Source organism: Anomaloglossus baeobatrachus, chromosome 6 (assembly GCF_048569485.1).
Source record: "Anomaloglossus baeobatrachus isolate aAnoBae1 chromosome 6, aAnoBae1.hap1, whole genome shotgun sequence".
In the NCBI taxonomy this organism is placed as follows: Eukaryota; Metazoa; Chordata; class Amphibia; order Anura; family Aromobatidae; genus Anomaloglossus; species Anomaloglossus baeobatrachus.
This window is the reverse complement of record NC_134358.1, coordinates 572,542,674-572,560,472: the sequence shown is the minus strand read 5'-3', so window position 1 is coordinate 572,560,472 and position 17,799 is coordinate 572,542,674. Positions and strand designations below refer to the sequence as shown.

The window sequence follows — 17,799 nt, the reverse complement described above, 5'->3', positions numbered from 1 at the left end:
CTAAACAAGGGTGGCGACCATGTAAGTCCCAGGGAGACTGCAGCTCCTATTAGTTCTGGTGGTATAGCCTGGAGAAAGATCTGTGCGGCTCGAAATATATCACAGTCATAAGATTGTAAGGTAAAGGGCAGCTCCCGTCGTATGGAGTAAGGGTCCCGGGCTCACGCTCTGAATCAGGATGCTGTGCCTGATTGAAATTCTAGTGACTTCAATGATATAGCCTGGAGGGAGGTCCGTTGGACTTGAGGAATATAGTACTCATGAGAGGGTCACATAGAGAGGACAGCTCCTGTAGCACGGAGTCAGAGTCCAGAGAACACACTTGTAGTCAAGGTGACATGCCTGATTGTCGCCTCAGCTAATGACTTCAGTGGTATGGCCTGGAGGGAGGTCCGTTGGGCCTGGAGAGAGTCAAAAGGTAGCTGGCATGAGCCTGTGGTGCCGCAGAGGTAGATCGCGCGTCCTGTGAACAAGTGTGTTCTCTGGACTCTGACTCCGTGCTACAGGAGCTGTCCTCTCTGTGTGACCCTCTCATGAGTACTATATTCCTCAAGTCCAACGGACCTCCCTCCAGGCTATATCATTGAAGTCACTAGAATTTCAATCAGGCACAGCATCCTGATTCTGAGCGTGAGCCCGGGACCCTTACTCCATACCACGGGAGCTACCCTTTACCTTACAATCTTATGACTGTGATATATTTCGAGCCGCACGGATCTTTCTCCAGGCTATACCACCGGAACTAATAGGAGCTGCCGTCTCCCTGGGACTTACATGGTCGCCACCCTTGTTTAGCATCTAGATACCCCAGTAAGAGGTATATACAGTTAGGTCCAGAAATATTTGAACAGTGACACAATTTTCGCGAGTTGGGCTCTGCATGCCACCACATTGGATTTGAAATGAAACCTCTACAACAGAATTCAAGTGCAGATTGTAACGTTTAATTTGAAGGTTTGAACAAAAATATCTGATAGAAATTGTAGGAATTGTCACATTTCTTTACAAACACTCCACATTTTAGGAGGTCAAAAGTAATTGGACAAATAAACCAAACCCAAACAAAATATTTTTATTTTCAATATTTTGTTGCAAATCCTTTGGAGGCAATCACTGCCTTAAGTCTGGAACCCATGGACATCACCAAACGCTGGGTTTCCTCCTTAATGCCTGGCCAGGCCTTTACAGCCGCAGCCTTCAGGTCTTGCTTGTTTGTGGGTCTTTCCGTCTTAAGTCTGGATTTGAGCAAGTGAAATGCATGCTCAATTGGGTTAAGATCTGGTGATTGACTTGGCCATTGCAGAATGTTCCACTTTTTTGCACTCATTAACTCCTGGGTAGCTTTGGCTGTATGCTTGGGGTCATTGTCCATCTGTACTATGAAGCGCCGTCCGATCAACTTTGCGGCATTTGGCTGAATCTGGGCTGAAAGTATATCCTGGTACACTTCAGAATTCATCCGGCTACTCTTGCCTGCTGTTATGTCATCAATAAACACAAGTGACCCAGTGCCATTGAAAGCCATGCATGCCCATGCCATCACGTTGCCTCCACCATGTTTTACAGAGGATGTGGTGTGCCTTGGATCATGTGCCGTTCCCTTTCTTCTCCAAACTTTTTTCTTCCCATCATTCTGGTACAGGTTGATCTTGGTCTCATCTGTCCATAGAATACTTTTCCAGAACTGAGCTGGCTTCATGAGGTGTTTTTCAGCAAATTTAACTCTGGCCTGTCTATTTTTGGAATTGATGAATGGTTTGCATCTAGATGTGAACCCTTTGTATTTACTTTCATGGAGTCTTCTCTTTACTGTTGACTTAGAGACAGATACACCTACTTCACTGAGAGTGTTCTGGACTTCAGTTGATGTTGTGAACGGGTTCTTTTCACCAAAGAAAGTATGCGGCGATCGTCCACCACTGTTGTCATCCGTGGACGCCCAGGCCTTTTTGAGTTCCCAAGCTCACCAGTCAATTCCCTTTTTCTCAGAATGTACCCGACTGTTGATTTTGCTACTCCAAGCATGTCTGCTATCTCTCTGATGGATTTTTTCTTTTTTTTCAGCCTCAGGATGTTCTGCTTCACCTCAATTGAGAGTTCCTTAGACCGCATGTTGTCTGGTCACAGCAACAGCTTCCAAATGCAAAACCACACACCTGTAATCAACCCCAGACCTTTTAACTACTTCATTGATTACAGGTTAACGAGGGAGACACCTTCAGAGTTAATTGCAGCCCTTAGAGTCCCTTGTCCAATTACTTTTGGTCCCTTGAAAAAGAGGAGGCTATGCATTACAGAGCTATGATTCCTAAACCCTTTCTCCGATTTGGATGTGAGAACTCTCATATTGCAGCTGGGAGTGTGCACTTTCAGCCCATATTATATATAGAATTGTATTTCTGAACATGTTTTTGTAAACAGCTAAAATAACAAAACTTGTGTCACTGTCCAAATATTTCTGGACCTAACTGTACAAGCACTGAGACTTCCCCACCATGAGCCACACATTTTTTAGGATCTGATCCCATACACCGACATTACCCAGGGATGTTACAGATTCGATATAGGCTATCTCCATATGGAGGGCACTGCACTCTTGCAGCCACCCTACATATTTACCAGGTTGCCATCCCAGTGTAAGTCAAGCCTGTCCGACCTGATGAAGGCTTGTTAGCCGAAACATGGACACCTGGCGGACAATTGTACAGCACCGTTTTTTCACATTTTGCACTCACAAAATAAAATAAAAGAAAAGGATTTTGTCATCCAACTACTGTGTTCTACTTTTTGGTTTATGGGAAATCGGTAGTGTGCCGGAGTTAGCCTTTATACCCACAGAGCTGTATGCCCACCCCCGCTTCCCCTGTTGCTGTAGCCAGCAGGATCTTCTGAACATTTCATCCACCAGGCTAGGTATGCTTCTATATGAGCTCACATATTAATGATAGAATAATTCTTATTATTGTAATTTTTTTTTTTTTTTTTTTTTTTTTTTTTTGCTCATAACTACTCAAACCCCCCCCCGAATTAGCTCTTTGATGCCCCTCTACAGCTCTATTCACAGATCCACACAGTTTCTTTTTCTGGGCACCGTCTACTTACTTCATCACCTCAAGGCCCTGTCTGCACGCTGCGTTTTTTTGCGTGCAGTTTTTCTTCAGCGCTCTATTGGGAGACCCAGACGATTGGGGTATAGCTACTGCCCTCTGGAGGCCACACAAAGCACTACATTAAAAGTGCAAGGCCCCTCCCCCTCTGGCTATACCCCCCCGTGGTATCACGGGTTCTCCAGTTTTAGCTTTGTGTGCGAAGGAGGTCAGACATTCCATGCATAGCTCCACAGATTTTAGTCAGCAGTAGCTGCTGACTGTTTCGGATGGAAGAAAAGAGGACACATATAGTGTTCCCAGCATGCTCCCTTCTCACCCCTGGATGGTGTTGTAAGGTTGAGGTACCTATTGCTGGTACAGGGCTGGAGCCTGACATGCTGTTTTCCTTCCACATCCCCTGGTAGGGCTCTGTGGAAGTGGGATCCTGCCGGCCTCTCAGCTCTGATGCCGGGCTCCGTCCACAGACCCATTAGAACCTGATGGATTCGGAGCAGGAGTACGATCAGGGACAGGGCCCTGCATCTTACAGGTACTCTGTGTCCCCGGCAGGCACAGACACACTCCGGGCTGGCTGGGTGTTATAGTGCGCCGGGGACCGCAACGTGGAGTTGGTGTCCCTACAGATTACTGGGGGATTGTTTGTTTGGGAACGCAGCGCCGACCCCCTCTGGACCGGGCGGCGCTGCTGTGACTTGTGGTGCGCCGGGGATCCGCCGTCCGCGCTTTTACGGCGGCGGCGGTTATAACTTTAGTCCCCGGCTTTTTGGGCCTAGGACGCCGGCTGCTCCGTTTCGTTCCCGCCCCCACCCTGTCATTCAGGGTAGGGGAGAGACGCTGTTCGCAAGCAGCGACGAGGGCTGGAGCCTGATTTACATGCTCCAGCCCTCTCACTTGGCACAGAGGGAAGCAGGCTTCCCGCTCTTGGCCAGGAACGCCCAGGGCCCGCCCCCCTTCCTCTCTCGAGACGCCGGCAGCCATTACATGCATGCCTGGCTGGAGGAAGGACGCAAGGCTCTGGGAGACCTGGACTAGGGGCTATCTGGCGACCACACACCCGCTTTTTAAGCGGGCGGTAAGCGATTTTTCTGTGCTGGTCCCTCTAGTGCCTCACTGTGTGTCAGTGTACTGGGTACATATATATAGATATTGTATTTCTTGCACTGTGAGGTGCGCTTCTGGCTGCATATCCCAGATCGCTCTGTGGAAGCAGCAACATGTCATCCTCAAAACGCAAGGCGGCCAAGGCAAAAAGGGCTGTGTATACTGCGTGTGCTGCATGTGGGGCTAATCTACCAGCAGGCTCTGATGACCCCCATTGTGTGCAATGCTCCGACCCGGTGCTGCTTCGCCAGCCGGAGTCAGGAGAGGTAGCGACCCAGGCTGAGACGCTTGTAAGTTCTGCCCCGGTGACAGGGACGGACTTTGCAGTTTTTGCAGATAATATGTCTGTATCTATGGCAAAAATCCTTGAGACCTTGCAATCTATGCATGGGGCTCAGTCTCTGGGCACGGCGAGGCCTCTGTCCTCAGGTCCCCCTTACTTGGAATGTATCCAGCCCACAGGGGGGTCCCCGGCTTCACAGGCCGAGGATTATGACTCAGATGATGGCCCCAGCCACCCTAAGCGAGCTCGCTGGGAAAGACCCTCGACGTCTTCACACTGCTCAGGGTCTCAGCGCAATCAGTCTCCCTGTGATGTGTCTGATGAGAGTGATCAGGAATCCACTCCTGGAACCCCTCTCAACCTGGATACCCCGGATGGGGATGCCATGGTAGACGACCTTATCTCAGCCATCAATAGGCTGTTGGATATTTCTCCCCCAGCCCCTTCAGCAGAAGAGGCGGCTGCGGAGCAGGAAAAGTTTCGTTTCCTTTATCCCAAGCGTAAATTGAGTGCTTTGTTAGATCACTCTGACTTCAGAGAATCAATCCAGAAGCACGACGCTCACCCAGAAAGGCGTTTCTCTAAACGATCTAAAGATACGCGTTTCCCTTTCCCCCCTGAGGTGGTCAAGCGCTGGACACAGTGTCCAAAGGTAGACCCCCCGATTTCCAAGCTTGCAGCTAGATCCATAGTTGCAGTGGAGGATGGCGCTTCACTTAAAGATGCCAATGACAGACAGATGGACCTTTGGTTAAAATCTGTCTATGAAGCTATAGGCGCGTCGTTTGCTCCGGCATTCGCAGCCGTATGGGCACTCCAGGCTATTTCAGCTGGCTTAGCAAAAGTGGATGCTATCATGCATCCAGCAGTGCCGCAAGTGGCGCACCTTACCACGCAGATGTCGGCGTTTGCGTCTTACGCTATCAATGCGGTCCTAGAATCTACCAGTCGCACCTCAATGGCGTCCGCCAATTCGGTAGTTTTGCGCAGAGCCTTGTGGTTAAAGGACTGGAAAGCAGATGCTGGTTCCAAAAAATGTTTAACCAGTTTGCCTTTGTCTAGAGAGAGACTGTTTGGCGAGCCATTGGCTGACATCATTAAGCAGTCCAAGGGTAAAGATTCCTCTTTACCACAACCCAGAACACCCAAACCTCAGCAGAAAAAGTGGCAGCAGAGGTTTCAGTCCTTTCGAGGTTCGGGCAAGACACCATTTACCTCGTCCAAAGGGACTCAGAGGACGCAAAGAAACTCAGATTCGTGGCGGACTCACACACGCCCCAAGAAAGCAAATGGAGGTACCGCTTCCAAAGCGACTACCTCATGACTTCCAGCCCCCCCCCTCCGCATCGCCGGTCGGGGGCAGGCTCTCCCGCTTTTCCGGCATTTGGATGTCACAGGTCAAAGACCGGTGGGTGACGGACATTTTGTCTCGCGGGTACAGAATCGAGTTCAATTCTCGTCCTCCAGCTCGGTTCTTCAGAACCTCCCCACGTCCAGACCGAGCAGATGCTCTGCTGCAGGCGGTGGATTCCCTAAAAGCGGAAGGAGTGGTTATCCCAGTCCCTCCTCAGGAACAAGGGCAAGGGTTTTACTCCAATCTCTTTGTGGTTCCAAAAAAGGACGGCTCGTTCCGTCCTGTTCTGGACCTAAAACGGCTCAACAAACATGTGCACGCCAGGAGGTTCCGGATGGAAACCCTCCGCTCTGTCATTGCCTCAATGTCCAGAGGAGACTTCCTTGCCTCAATAGACATCAAAGATGCTTATCTCCACGTGCCAATTGCTACAGAACATCAACGTTTTCTACGTTTTGTGATAGGAGACGACCATTTTCAGTTCGTAGCTCTTCCATTTGGTCTGGCGACAGCCCCACGGGTCTTCACCAAGGTCATGGCGGCGGTGGTAGCAGTCTTGCACTCTCAGGGACACTCGGTGATTCCTTACCTAGACGACTTATTGGTCAAAGCTCCCTCTCAGGAGGCATGCCAACTCAGCCTGAATGCTACGCTGGAGACTCTACAGTCTTTCGGATGGATCATCAACTTTCCAAAGTCGATCCTATCACCGACTCAGTCACTAACGTATCTTGGCATGGAGTTTCATACTCTAGCAGCGATAGTGAAGCTTCCGCTGGACAAGCAGCGGTCACTACAGACAGGGGTGCAATCTCTCCTGCAGGGCCAGTTGCATCCCTTGCGGCGCCTCATGCATTTCCTAGGGAAGATGGTGGCAGCCATGGAAGCAGTTCCCTTTGCGCAGTTTCATCTGCGTCCACTTCAATGGGACATTCTCCGCCAATGGGACGGGAAGTCAACGTCCCTGGACAGGAAAGTCTCGCTTTCCCAGACGGCCAAAGACTCTCTACAATGGTGGCTCCTTCCCACATCATTGTCTCAGGGAAGATCCTTCCTGCCTCCATCCTGGGCAGTAGTCACGACAGATGCGAGTCTGTCAGGGTGGGGAGCAGTATTTCTCCACCACAGGGCTCAGGGGACGTGGACTCCGCAGGAGTCCACCCTTCAGATCAATGTTCTGGAGATCAGAGCAGTGTATCTTGCTCTACTGGCCTTCCAACAGTGGCTGGAAGGAAAGCAGATCCGAATCCAATCGGACAACTCCACAGCGGTGGCATACATCAACCACCAAGGAGGGACGCGCAGTCGGCAAGCCTTCCAAGAAGTCCGGCGCATTCTAATGTGGGTGGAGGACAGAGCATCCACCATATCCGCGGTTCACATCCCAGGCGTAGATAACTGGGAAGCAGACTTCCTCAGTCGCCAGGGCATGGACGCAGGGGAATGGTCCCTTCACCCGGACGTGTTTCAGGAAATCTGTCGCCGCTGGGGAGTGCCGGACGTCGACCTAATGGCATCCCGGCACAACAACAAGGTCCCGGCATTCATGGCGAGGTCGCGCGATCAAAGAGCTCTGGCGGCAGACGCCTTGGTTCAAGATTGGTCGCAGTTTCAGCTCCCATACGTGTTTCCGCCTCTGGCGCTCTTGCCCAGAGTGCTACGCAAGATCAGATCCGAGTGCAGCCGCGTCATACTCGTCGCTCCAGACTGGCCGAGGAGGTCGTGGTATCCGGATCTGTGGCATCTCACGATCGGTCGACCGTGGTCACTGCCAGACCGACCAGACTTACTGTCCCAAGGGCCGTTTTTCCATCAGAATTCTGCGGCCCTGAACCTGACTGTGTGGCCATTGAGTCCTGGATCCTAGCATCTGCTGGATTATCTCAGGGAGTCATTGCCACAATGAGACAAGCTAGAAAGTCGAATTCGGCTAAGATCTACCACAGAACGTGGAAGATTTTCTTGTCCTGGTGCTCTGCTCAGGGAGTGTCTCCCTGGCCATTTGCATTGCCCAAGTTTCTTTCCTTCCTGCAATCGGGGTTAGAAAAGGGCTTGTCGCTCAGCTCCCTTAAAGGGCAAGTTTCGGCACTATCCGTGTTTTTTCAGAAGCGTCTAGCACGTCTTCCTAAGGTGCGCACGTTCCTGCAGGGGGTCTGTCATATTGTGCCCCCGTACAAGCGACCGTTAGATCCATGGGATCTGAACAGGGTACTAGTTGCTCTCCAGAAGCCGCCCTTCGAGCCTCTGAAGGAAGTTTCCTTTTCTCGGCTGTCGCAGAAAGTGGCGTTTCTTGTTGCAATCACATCGCTTCGGCGAGTGTCTGAGCTGGCAGCTCTATCATCTAAGGCTCCCTTCCTGGTGTTCCACCAGGACAAGGTTGTGCTGCGCCCCATTCCGGAGTTTCTCCCTAAGGTCGTATCCTCTTTTCATCTTAATCAGGATATTTCCTTGCCTTCTTTTTGCCCTCATCCGGTTCACCGGTATGAAAAGGCCTTACGTTTGCTAGATCTGGTGAGAGCACTCAGAATCTACATTTCCCGCACGGCGCCCATACGCCGTGCCGATGCACTTTTCGTCCTTGTCGCTGGTCCGCGCAAGGGGTTGCAGGCTTCTAAAGCCACCCTGGCTCGATGGATCAAAGAACCAATTCTAGAGGCCTACCGTTCTGCGGGGCTTCCGGTTCCTTCAGGGCTAAAAGCCCACTCAACCAGAGCCGTGGGTGCGTCCTGGGCATTACGTCACCAGGCTTCGGCTCAACAGGTGTGCCAGGCAGCTACCTGGTCCAGTCTGCACACTTTCACCAAGCATTATCAGGTGCATACCTATGCTTCGGCGGATGCCAGCTTAGGTAGAAGAGTCCTGCAGGCGGCAGTGACACCCCCGTAGGGGAGGGCTGTTTTGCAGCTCTAACATGAGGTATTTATTTACCCACCCAGGGACAGCTTTTGGACGTCCCAATCGTCTGGGTCTCCCAATAGAGCGCTGAAGAAGAAGGGAATTTTGTTACTTACCGTAAATTCCTTTTCTTCTAGCTCTTATTGGGAGACCCAGCACCCGCCCTGTTGTCCTTCGGGATGTTTTTTTGTTGTTTGCGGGTACACATGTTGTTCATGTTGAACGGTTTTTCAGTTCTCCGATGTTATTCGGAGTTAATTTGTTTAAACCAGTTATTGGCTTCCTCCTTCTTGCTTTGGCACTAAAACTGGAGAACCCGTGATACCACGGGGGGGTATAGCCAGAGGGGGAGGGGCCTTGCACTTTTAATGTAGTGCTTTGTGTGGCCTCCAGAGGGCAGTAGCTATACCCCAATCGTCTGGGTCTCCCAATAAGAGCTAGAAGAAAAGGAATTTACGGTAAGTAACAAAATTCCCTTCTTCTCCCAAAACTGCATGCATTTCCTTCCACAGCAAAGTCTGAGATTTCAGTTTTTCTGTCCGCACATTGAAGCTTTTTTTTTTGTTGCATCTTTATGGTGACCACTGCAGCATGTCAATTCTGTCTGCGTTTTTGCCAGCGTTTTTGAGCCCTTCCATTCAATAGATTTGACTTAACAAAACGCGCTGGATAAAATGTGGTAAAAGGTGGCAAAAAAATGCATGCCAAGGGAATGATTATTTGGGACCAAAAACGTGCATCTTTGTGGTAACCAGAAAGATGCAGTGTGCGCCCATAGCCTTCAGGTATTTCCCCTCTAAATTCATTCTACACCTACACAATGCACTCTCTATATAGGCAGCGCTGTAGTATTTACCTATTTAGAACAGAAATCCCCCTCAAGTGACCACATTTTGGAATTTACACCCCTCTGGGATTTCATTTATGTAGTTTTTTGTTTTGACGCTTTTACACCATATAAAAACAAGGCGTAGGTTCTGCTACGTGTTTTATTTCTTTTTTTACCGGGTTAACTAGAGTGACAGTTTTATTGATCGGGATTAGAGATGAGCGAGCCTCTAGAGGCTCGAGTTTAGCTCGGTTCGTCGAACGGAGGCCGCGTTCGAGTTTGCTTCTGCGAGCCGTTCGACGAACCTCTCGAACCCCATAGAAAACAATGGGAGGCAATCACAAACACAAAAACACATAGAAAACACCTTCAAAGGTGACAAACCACTCACAAGACAAGAAAAACATATGGGAAAGTGACAAGGACAAATACTCATGCGAAAACACAACAGCTGGACTAGGAAAAAGAGGAGACACAGATATAGGCATGGCACGCCCTTCTAAAATCATGTAAAACACAGCAATGGGACTCCAAGCGGAGTCTTCCTTTTTTTCCAAAAAATGGGCCCCACAGACACCACTTCAGTGGCAGCACTTGTGCCCCAGTTGTACACTTCACAGGTACATTTGCATCAAGCACGTTCAAAAATACGCCATACTTAACCGTCCCCAGGATGACACCGGGGTAGGAAGCAAAGTCCTTGCTGATCCATGATTTGTTCATCTTGGATCATTTTTAAAAAGACAGCAAGGGGACTCCAAGCAGAGTCTCCATTTTTTCCAAAAAATGGGCCCCACAGACACCACTTCAGTGGCAGCACTAGTGCCCCAGTTGCAAACTTGACAGGTACATTAGCATCAAGCACATTCCAAATCCACAAGCCTTTACTCTCCCCAGGATGACACGGGTAGTAAAGTCCTTGCAGATCCATGACTTGTTCATCTTGATGAACGTTAGTCTGTCCACATTGTCACTGGACAGACGCGTGCGCTTATCTGTCAGCACACACCCAGTAGCACTGAAGACACGTTCAGAGACAACGCTGGCTGCGGGACACGTCAAGATCTCCAAGGCATAAGTGGCGAGCTCAGGCCATTTTTCAAGATTTGAAGCCCAAAATGAGCAAGGCTCCAGTTGCAAAGTCATGGCATCGATGTTCATTTGGAGATACTCCTGTATCATCCTCTCCAGCCGATGACTATGTGTCAGACTTGTTGTCTCTGGTGGCCTTGCAAATGATGGTCTAAAAAAATTATGAAACGATTCAATAAAATTGCTGTTACCAGCACCAGATACAGTGCTGCTGGTACGGTTAGATTGTTGATGACGAGACAGTCCCATGTTTGTCAAGTTACAACTGGGAGATTCACTCCCTGCACCACTGGTGTTTGCTGGAAAAGCCGAGCTAAGATCGAGTAACAGCTTCTGCTGATACTCCTGCATACGTGCGTCCATTTCTATGGCTGAAATTATTTCACAAAATTTGGACTTGTACCGGGGATCTAATAGTGTGGCAACCCAGTAGTCATCATCACTTCTAATTTTGACAATCCGAGGGTCATGTTGTAGGTAGTGCAGCAAGAAGGCGCTCATGTGTCTTGCGCATCCATGCGGACCAAGTCCTCGCTGTGTTTGTGGCATAGAGGTGCTAACTGTGCTTTCTTCCTGTGACATCTCCCCCCCCCCCCCCAACCTCGTTCAACCGAAATTTGACCAAGGTCTCCCTCATCTGCTGAGTCTTCCATGTCCATCGAGAGTTCGTCCTCCCTTTCTTCCTGGTCTCCTGCACCTTCCTCAACATTTTGGCTGCTACCATGCGCCCTTGTTAATCCCTCTCCCCCACCGTCCCATGCTTGCCGCCTTGGTGATGATGAACGTCTGGACCTTGTAGATGTTGGTATCCCTTCCTCTTGTCCCACCCCCTGACTCTGAATAGTGTTTAGCGTGTGCTCCAGCATGTAAATGACTGGAATTGTCATGCTGATAATGGCATTCTCAGCGCTAAACATATTCGTCGCCATGTCGAAACTGTGCAGAAGGGTGCATAGGTCTTTGATCTTAGACCACTCCATCAGCGTGATCTGCCCCACCTCTGCATCTCGTTGTTCCAGGCTATATGTCCTAACGTATTGCACCAGGGCTCGGCGGTGCTGCCACAGTCGCTGTAACATGTGGAATTCCAGCGTGTTGCCACATCGCATTTCAGGCGATGAACCGGAAGGCCGAAAGACTTCTGGAGCGATGCAAGTCGGTCAGCTGCGGCGGTTGAACGGCGGAAGTGAACAGAGAGTTTTCGTGCCCTGTGCAGAAGGCCATCTAGGCGGGGATAGTGGCTTAAAAATTGCTGGACAACAAGGTTCAACACGTGAGCCACACAAGGCACATGTGTCACCTTGCCCAGGCGAAGGGCCGCACCCAGGTTTGCAGCATTGTCGCACACGGCCTTCCCAGGCTGCAGGTTGAGTGGAGACAACCATTTACGAAACTCGGACCATAGAGCTGACCACAACTCCTCAGCTGTGTGACTCACATTTCGTAGACCTTTCAAAGTAAAGACCGCCTGATGCCGTTGAGCTCTGCTGCCAGCATAGTAAGGAGGTGTCCGTGATTCCTTGTGCACAGTTACAACGCGGGTGGCCTAACCAGGCAGGCTTGGGGCGGAGGTGGAGGACCCAGACAAGGTTGAGGAGGCAGAAGCAGTGGAGGAAGTTCGACATACAGAGGATTGACGCACAAGTCGTGGGGACGGCAAGACTTGTTCAGCAGACCCTTCTCCATCTATCACCATAGTTACCCAGTGCCCAGTCAGCGACATGTAACGCCCATGTCCATGCTTACTTGTCCAAGTATCGGTGGTGAAATACACCTGGTCACACACAGAGTTTCTCAAGGAAGCGGTGATGTTGTGTGCGACATGCTTGTGTAGCGCAGGCACACCTTTCTTAGAGAAGTAGTGGCGATTGGGAATCTGGTACTGGGGCACTGCGACGGACATAAGGTCTCGAAAATCCTCTGATTCCACCAGGCAGAAAGGCAGCATTTCTGTAGCCAAGAGCTTACAGAGGGATAAAGTCAACCTCTTAGCTTTGTCATGGCTCGGAGGAAATGACCTTTTATTTGTCCACATCTGAGGGACCGAGATCTGGCTGCTGTGTGGAGACGGTGGTGAGTAGGGTGTCCCTGCAAAACTCGAGGTCTGTGAGGAAAGTGCAGTTGGTGACATGATGTTGCCTTCATCCAAAGTTGGTGCTCTCGATGTCTTGAGAGAGCTGTACACCAGCACTTGTTTCCCCTTCCAAAACAACTGACGACCTACCAAGCAAACTGCCTGTTGTGGTTAAAGTGTTGGAAGGTCTGCGTGGAAGAACAGATCTGACAGCTGTCCCCACAGTCATAGAAGATGAAGAGCACGTGCATGCACTGGAAGGGGCAGGCCGTGGATGGTTCACTCCGCCAGGCCGCATTGCAGCACGGTGAGCTTCCCACTGGGACTTATGCTTGTTATTCATGTGACGATTCATTTAAGAAGTTGTCAAACTGGTGAGGTTTTGGCCTCTACTTATAGATTGCCCACAAATTTTACAGATCACATGATTTGGGAGATCCTTTGCAAGGTCAAAAAAGGACCAGGCTAGGCAAGGCTTGGATGCCATGCGACCTGCAGAGCCACCCCGACTTGTGCTCAGAGGCAGAGTGGTGGCTGAGGATGCACTTGTAGACGTGCTTCCAGTACTCCGACTCTGTCCAGGAAGGCGCAAGGTAACTTCGTCTTCAGTTACATCCTCCTCCACCGCCTCTGGTGACCTCCTCGAGTGCCCGACTGAGGGTTGACAGTATGTGGGATCTAGAACTTCATCATCAAGCGTTGTGTTTGCACTCCCCTCGCCCTCTGACCTAACCTCTTCCTGCCCTGACTGAATAGTTAAGTTGTCATCCCAATCTGGTATCTGCGTCTCATCATCATCAGTATGTTCCTCATTGTCTCCACCAACAGGTGTTCGTTTGGGAATGAGGGTCTACATTATGCTCAGAAACTTGGTCATCAGGGCCTGAATCTGCCTCACAAAGCTTCTGGGCATCACTGCAGTACATTTCCTGGTCTGTACTCACTGTAGCTTGGGAGCAGACCTCTGATTCCCAGGCTATAGTGTGACTGAACATCTCTGCAGACTCAGCCATCTCTGTTACACCATACTGTGCAGGGCGGGTGGAGACTTCAGAGCTGGGAGAAAGCAAGTGTGATTGGGATGACAACTCAGAGGACTGTTGGTTTTTGGATGTTGAGGTGGAGGAGATGGCACTTGTTGGAGCACTTGCAATCCATTCAAGCATGTTCTTTTTTTTGTGCATCATCTAACTTTGTTACAGTTGTTTTGTTCCGTAAAAAAGGGAGCACATTGGATTGTCCACGGAAAGTAGTAGAAATGTTACTTTTGCTGGAAGATGGCCTATCTTCAGCAGATGTTAATGTACATTTCCCACCTTCCCCACAGACAAACTTTTTTTCCTTTTCCAACACGCCTGTTCCCCTTTCCACCAGCATCTGTCCTTTTGCCACTCATTTTGTTAGCGTCAAGATTGGACACTTAAAATGTGGTAGCAAAATTTGAGAGGTGGTGTAGATTGCAGAGGTGGTCTAGCTTTATTGACAGCTGAAGAACCAACACTGACTATCCCTGACAAAGCAACTATGGTCCTAAAACTGGCAGCACTGTTTGCTATAGGGGGTGGAACTTGCTTGGCACCAGTTGGACACAAATTTAGGATAGCAGACACTTGTTTGGATACCACTAAGTTTCAGCACTGTTTGCTATAAAAATAGCATGGCCAATGGGGGCAGGTGGGTACAGTGGCCGGGTTCTGTGGGTACCAGGACAGTAAAGGAAGCTTCACTTTCTATCCCTCCTAATGATGAAATGCAGCAAGGAATTCCCTGAGCTGAGGTACACAGACGCTGTTATCTAAAGCTGTATACAGCGTTTCCACTGACCTGCCTGTCACCTATGGCTCTGAGCGCCTGGAAATCAGCCCTGAAAAGGGCTGAAAAAAACTGCAGTCCTTAATCTGTAGAGCGCTATGTGTATAGCATACACAGCAGGAGCGCCAGCAGCGTGAGAGGTGACTGTCACCCACACACACAAGGCAGATAATGGCGGCGTGAGGGAAAATGGCCGTATTTATAAGGCAAGGACATGTGACATGGACAGCCTATGACACATGCCCTTGCTTGTCTGGCAAAAAGTACACTTAGCTATGTGTGTCTGTGATTGGCTGACATCCTGGCCCGTCTCACTGCACGCGCGCTTAGAAAAAAAAAAATGGTGATCGGCATTCTCTCAGCAGCACAGATCTAAACCGCGTCCCCCCCGCACACTATACGCTGAAATTTGATAATAGTGTGAGTCACAGTGACTCACACTATTACAGTGAAGAGCCAGCTAGTAAATAGATAGGCTTTTTCCTGATCGAACCGTTTTCGAACGTAACACGAGCTATCGAGCTTTTAGCAAAAAGCTCGAGTTCGCGTTCGATCTCGAGCACCCTCAAAATCACTCGAACATGAAATTTGCGAACCTCGAACATCGCTCAACTCTAATCAGGATGTTACGGATGCAACAATACCAAATGTGTACTTCTTTTTTTTTTTTTTTTTTTTTATTTAAATTCTTTATTTTTTTACATACATTTTCATATTTATTAGAATCATTTTTTTGTTCTTTATTTAAATTTTTTTTTTTTTTAGGGTTTTTTTTTGTTTACTAACGTCTTTTCCAATCACATCAGAGGGGAGCGAAAGCCTCTCCCAGCCAATAAATTCTGCAATTACTATTGATCACAGCATTTAGGGGGTTAAACTTCCCAAAGCAGTATAGGCACCCATCCTGGTAGTGACAGCCGGGTTTCAGCTTTAAAATCAGGCCTACATTTGGCGGCGATCGCGGAGGTACCGCGCCTGTTACCCTGTGATTGCCATTATGTACCCTGTGCGTCATATGTTGAGAGTGCACCGACTTGTATGACGTCCCAGGTAATGCCAAGGGTCATGAAAGTGTTAAATATATCTTTTATATTTGATAAAATCATATTTATTTAGGTAATATTATTAAAAAAAAACAATAAAACCAATTTTATTCTTGGCAGATAACAGGACTAGGAGTGTCACAAAACAAGAAGATATGAGCTGTTCGTTAATAGATTTTTATATCACACAATATACATATAAAGATCTTTCCAACGTCTCAGATATATCTACCAACCCTTCCAGGAATGATCTACTGTCTGAGCCTTTTCCTGAACAACTATCTCTTAATTCATTACAGAAGCAAAAGAAAAAGAACACAAATGTGGAAGATCAAAGAGCACAGACAACACAGAAGAAATATTCATGTTCAGAATGTGAGAGACTTTTTACAAATAAATCAAATCTTATTATACATGAGAGAATTCACACAGGAGAGAAGCCATTTTCATGTGCAGAATGCGGGAAATGTTTTACTGATAAATCAAATCTTGTTCCACATGAGAGAACTCACACAGGAGAAAAGCCATATTCATGTTCAGAATGTGGGAAATGTTTTACTAGGAAATCAAACCTTGTTATACATGAAAGTACTCACACAGGAGAAAAGCCATTTTCATGTGCAGAATGTGGGAAATGTTTTACTAATAAATCACATCTTGTTATACATGAGAGAATTCACACAGGGGCAAAGCCATATTCATGTTCAGAATGTGGGAAATGTTTTCCCCACAAAGCACATCTTGTTAAACATGAGAGAATTCACACAGGGGAGAAGCCATATTCATGTTCAGAATGTGGGAAATGTTTTAATAATAAATCAGATCTTGTTGCACATGAGAGAATTCACACAGGAGAGAAGAGATATTCATGTTCAGAATGTGGGAAATGTTTTACTAATAAATCAATTCTTGTTTCACATGAAAGAATTCACACAGGAGAGAAATTGTTTTCATGTGCAGAATGCGGGAAATGTTTTACTAATAAATCAATTCTTGTTAAACATGAGAGAATTCACACAGGGGAAAAGCCATATTCATGTTCAGAATGTGGGAAATGTTTTACTAATAAACCAAATCTTGTTCAACATGAAAGAACTCACACAGGAGAAAAGCCATTTTCATGTGCAGAATGTGGGAAATGTTTTACTAATAAATCAATTCTTGTTAAACATGAGAGAATTCACACAGGGGAGAAGCCATTTTCATGTTCAGAATGTGGGAAATGGTTTTCCCAGAAAGCACAACTTGTTTCACATGAGAGAATTCACACAGGAGAGAAGCCATACTCATGTTCAGAATGTGGGCAATGTTTTACTCATAAATCAGTTCTTGTTAAACATGAAAGAATTCACACAGGGGAAAAGCCATATTCATGTGCACAATGTGAGAAATGTTTTACTAGTAAATCACATCTTGTTATACATGAGAGAATTCACACAGGAGAGAAGAGATATTCATGTTCAGACTGTGGGAAATGTTTTACCCAGAAAGCACATCTTGTTACACATGAGAGAATTCACACAGGAGAGAAGCCATATTCATGTTCACAATGTGAGAAATGCTTTTGCCTAAAATCAAGTCTTGTGAAACATCAGATCGTTCACTCAATGAAGAAATAATTTTCATGCGAAGACTGTGTGATATGATTTACTCAAAAATAAGATCTTGTTACGTGAGAGAATTCACTCAAAGGAGAAGCCATTCATGTTCAGTACTTAGATTAATTTTTTTTGGGAAAACAAGTCTTCTACCTACAAGACCTCACACATGATGAAATATATCTTCATGTTCAGACTGTAGGACATTTTTCACTCTGATAGCTCTTCATCTGCATAAGAGAATTCATAAAGGACAGGAAATAATATAACAGTTCAGTTGTACATGTGATGCACCATTGTGATCCTTTCTGAACTTATGCATAAGTACATTCACATGTATATATTCAATACAAAGACTTTAGTTATCTACAGCACTGTGTGTGAGTGTTTCTGCCTTGTGGCCTGTATATCTGGGGAGGGTCTCGGTATCTGGTTCTCCTGAAAGGAATTGTAAAGGACTTGCGAATATTAAAATATTTACAAGTTTTGCTACAATAAAAATGCATTACTGCCTAGTACAGAAGATTTATTATAGTGACCAAATTATAACAATGACACTATAGGAAAACAAATACACTGCGTCTTTAGACTAGGTTTGCAAGGTCCTA

General features: G+C 47.6%; 1 protein-coding gene across 1 annotated transcript in view; it reads left to right on the top strand.

Moving 5' to 3' along the window:
- Window positions 1-17,562, top strand: part of LOC142243991 (uncharacterized) — a 265,484-nt gene extending 247,922 nt beyond the window's left edge. Inside the window, 1 exon segment of the mRNA XM_075316176.1 lies at window positions 15,714-17,562. Within this exon segment, the coding sequence (XP_075172291.1) occupies window positions 15,714-17,212 (1,499 nt within the window). The 3' untranslated portion in view covers window positions 17,213-17,562.
- The last annotated feature ends 237 nt before the right edge of the window (window positions 17,563-17,799 follow it).